The sequence below is a fragment of the Rhincodon typus genome, chromosome 35, assembly GCF_021869965.1.
Source record: "Rhincodon typus isolate 14 chromosome 35, sRhiTyp1.1, whole genome shotgun sequence".
Classification (NCBI taxonomy): Eukaryota; Metazoa; Chordata; class Chondrichthyes; order Orectolobiformes; family Rhincodontidae; genus Rhincodon; species Rhincodon typus.
In genome coordinates this window covers 22504411-22508201 of record NC_063366.1, presented here as the reverse complement: position 1 = coordinate 22508201, position 3791 = coordinate 22504411, and the positions used below count along the sequence as shown (strand labels likewise).

The 3791-nt window shown below is 43.8% G+C and overlaps 1 protein-coding gene across 1 annotated transcript in view; it reads left to right on the top strand.

The window, feature by feature from the left end:
- LOC109938301 (nuclear factor 7, ovary-like) overlaps positions 1-1082 on the top strand; it is an 8487-nt gene extending 7405 nt beyond the window's left edge. The window contains exon 6 of the mRNA XM_048616581.1: positions 529-1082. Coding sequence (XP_048472538.1) covers positions 529-1079 — 551 coding nt within the window. The 3' untranslated portion in view covers positions 1080-1082. The remainder of the gene's footprint in view (positions 1-528) is intronic.
- Positions 1083-3791: the final 2709 nt, after the last annotated feature.

Below are 3791 nucleotides of genomic sequence, written 5' to 3'. Positions count from 1 at the left end.
CCTGATTTACAGCATCCGCAGTTCTTTTGGTTTTTATATTCGAAGTGTGATCTCGCCAAGGCTCTATACGACTGCAGCAAGATATCCTTGCTACTGAAAGACATCTCTGCTCTCCTTAAAGAATTTCCAGTCTGTGAAGTCATTATACATTTCTTTCAGGGATAGTTTCCAGCCTTGGTGATTGGAGAGATATTTAGACCAAAGTTTTTTTTCATAGAGTTATCGTATGGTACAGAAGAGGCCCTTTGGCCTATTGGCTCTACATCAACAGAAAACTGCTCTAGATTTGCACCCACTTTCTGACTCTTGGCCTATAGCCTTGAATTTTGTGATATTTCAAGAGCTCATTCAAGAATTTTTGAGAAATTTTTGAGATCTCAACTACTTTCCCAATGCATTCCAGACCCCTATCCCTCTCTGCGTGAAAGTTTCTTAAGCTATCAGTCACTAAGGAGTGTTGATAGGTGATAGCTGTTCTGTGATTAAATAATTAAGATGTTCTTCCCTTTATGCCTCTCTGTCTTGCAGCTCCAACTTGTTTGACTTTGGATCCTAACACAGCACATTCCTGGCTCATCCTGTCTGATGACCTGACCAGCGTAAGATACGGAGATAAGGGGCAGTCTCTCCCTGAGACACCCGAGAGGTTTTACCCCTGTGTGTGCGTGCTGGCGTCGGAGGGATTCACCTCTGGCAAACACTACTGGGAGGTCGAGGTGGGAAACAGTGCTGAGTGGGATCTCGGAGTGGTGACGGAATCCATCAACAGGAAAGGAGACATCACAGCCATGCCAGAGGCTGGTTACTGGATCGTGTGGCTGAGGAGGAGTGAGTATAAAGCTGGCACGTTGCCACGTACCCTCCTGACCGTGGGCATCAAGCCCCGGAAGATCGGGGTCTACCTGGACTACGAGGAGGGGCAGGTGTCATTTTACAATGCTGACAACATGTTGCACCTCCACACCTTCATCGATATCTTCACGGAGAAACTTTACCCTTTCTTCAGTCCTTGCTTGAGTGGTCATGGGGAGAACACAGAACCACTCAAAATCTGCTCCATGAAAGGTCATTGTCTGTGAAATTTCCTTGCAATTCTTTTCTTTCTATAAATAGACGGTCACTGTTTCTAATACTGGCTTTTTTTGTCTTTCTTAATTTCAGATTTATTTCATTAACTGAATTTAAATTTCTCCCAACTGCTTGTGGTGAGATTAGAACAGATCTCTCTGGGTTATTGGTCCGGAACCTCTTAGTTACTAATCCAGTATCCGAACCGCTACCATGCCCTTTGCTGAACCGGATGTGAATCCCAGAACAAGACTTTGAAGAATATGTTTACCTTCCTTGCTGATTTCTGGCTCAGTGTCCTTTCTCTTTTTTGCCTGTCACTGGGGACTTGTTAAAATCAAGCTTTGAGAAGCCCTTGGAAGTTAAAAGCTTGAAGAAACAACTATACACAGGGCAATATTGCTGTGCTGAACACAATGGACAGAGTCTGACTACACACAGGGCTGTATTACTGTGCTGAAAATAACGTCAGAAATAACACAACACCAGGTTATAGACCAACAGGTTTATTTGAAAGCACAAGCTTTCGGAGCCTCAGTCCTTCTTCAGGTGTTAGAGAGAGAGGTAGTATCAGACACAAAATTTATAAGTAAAAGATTACCTTTGACAACGAGTTCTTCATCCAGACACACGGAACAGCCATTGGGACCGATTTGCTCCCCAAAATGTCAACATTTTCATGCACAGGTTTGAACAAGACTTTGCTGTACAGAACCTCTGACCAACGCTATACACCAGATACATTGACATTGGCATTTTTTTCCTTTGGATTCATGGCGAGGAATCACTGAAACAACTACATAGCAATATCAGACTTACCATGGACTACTATTTAGAATCAGTCTCATTCTTGGACACACGCATCTCCATCAAGGATAGCCACCTCAGTACATCACTCTACCGCAAGCCTACGGATAACCTCATGATGCTGTATTTCTCTAGCTTCCACCTGAAACATATTAAAACAGCCATCCCCTACAGAAAAGCCCTACGCATACACAGAATCTGTTCGTATGAGGAGGAATGAGACCGATACCTGAAGGTGTTGAAAGATGCCCTGAAAGGAACAGGATATGATGCTTAACTCATCGATCACCAGTTCCAACGTGCCACTGCGAGAAATCATAATGACCTCCTCAGAAGACAAACACGGGATACGTCCGATAGGGTACCCGTCGTCATCCAGTGCTTCGTGGGAGCGGAGAGACTACGCCATGTTCTTCACAGCCTTTAACAAATTATCAATGACAATGAGCACCTCGCCAAGATCTTCCCCAAACCTCCACTTTGCACCTTCAAACAGCCACCAAACCTTAAACAGACCATTGTTCACCATCCAGCAAACTACCTGGCCTTCAAGACAACATTGATCACAGCACTATACAACCCTGCTTTGGTAACCTCTGCAAGACATGTCAGATCTTCGACATAGACACTACTATCATATGTGGGAACACCAGCCACCCAGTGCATGGCAGTTACTCATGTGACTTGGCCAACGTTGTCTGTCTCATAGATTGCAGGCAAGGATGGCCCGAGGCATGGTACATTGGCAAAATTGTGCAGACGCCACGAAACAGATGAATGGACACCGTGCAACAATCGCCAGACAAGAATGTTTCCTCCCAGTGAGAGAACATTTCAGCAATCAAGGACATTTGGTCTCGGATCTTTGGGTAAACATCCTCTAAGGCAACCTTCAGGATACACAATAACACAGAGTCGCTGAGCAGAGGCTGATAGCCAAGTTCCGTACCCATGAGGACGGCCTCAACCAGGATCATGGATTCATGTCACAGTACAGGTGACCCCACCACACTATACACTCTCACACAGATCCTCTCTCATACACACACTCTCTCTGTCTCTCTCTATACTCCCCCAACACACAGACACTCACACACATATACACTCTCTCTCCCCCCCACCTCTCATCTCTCTCTCTCTCTCTCACACACACACACGCACACACACACACACACACGAATCTATGGGGTGAATTTGTATTTGCAGATACATTTTATTTTGTTCAAAAAGCACACAATTTATAGATAGTCAGTCAATATGGTGTTTTATAAATTCCTGCTTTAGAAATTAAACCAGTCTGACTCCAAACTAAAACACAGACAGATTCTAAACAAGGTCTCACACTGAGTATACATTGTCTGACCTAAAATGTCACCTCTTCTTTACACTGATTAAACCTTTAGTCCTCTCAGGACAGTGATTTGAAAGGAATTCACAGATTTACATATTAATAATAATCATTTAAAGCCTTCTAATTGATTAAAGAGTTAAGAGCATCTTAGGTTTGTTTAGTACATCCCCATCAATGGTGTGAACCTTTGATCTTTTACTTATAAATTCTGTGAGTGATACTAACTCTCTCACTGACACCTGAAGAAGGACAGAGGCTCCGAAAGTTTGTGTTTTCAAATCAACCTGTTGGACTATAACCTGGTGTTGTGTGATTTCTGACTTTGTCCACCCCAGTCCTACACAGGCACCTCCACATCCTGAAAACAATGGACAGAGTCTGACTGTACATGGCCATATCACTGTGCTGAACACAATGGACAGAGTCTGACTGTACATGGCCATATCACTGTGCTGAACACAATGGACAGAGTCTGACTGTACATGGCCATATTACTGTGCTGAACACAATGGACAGAATCTGACTGTACATGGCCATATTACTGTGCTGAACACAATGGACAGAG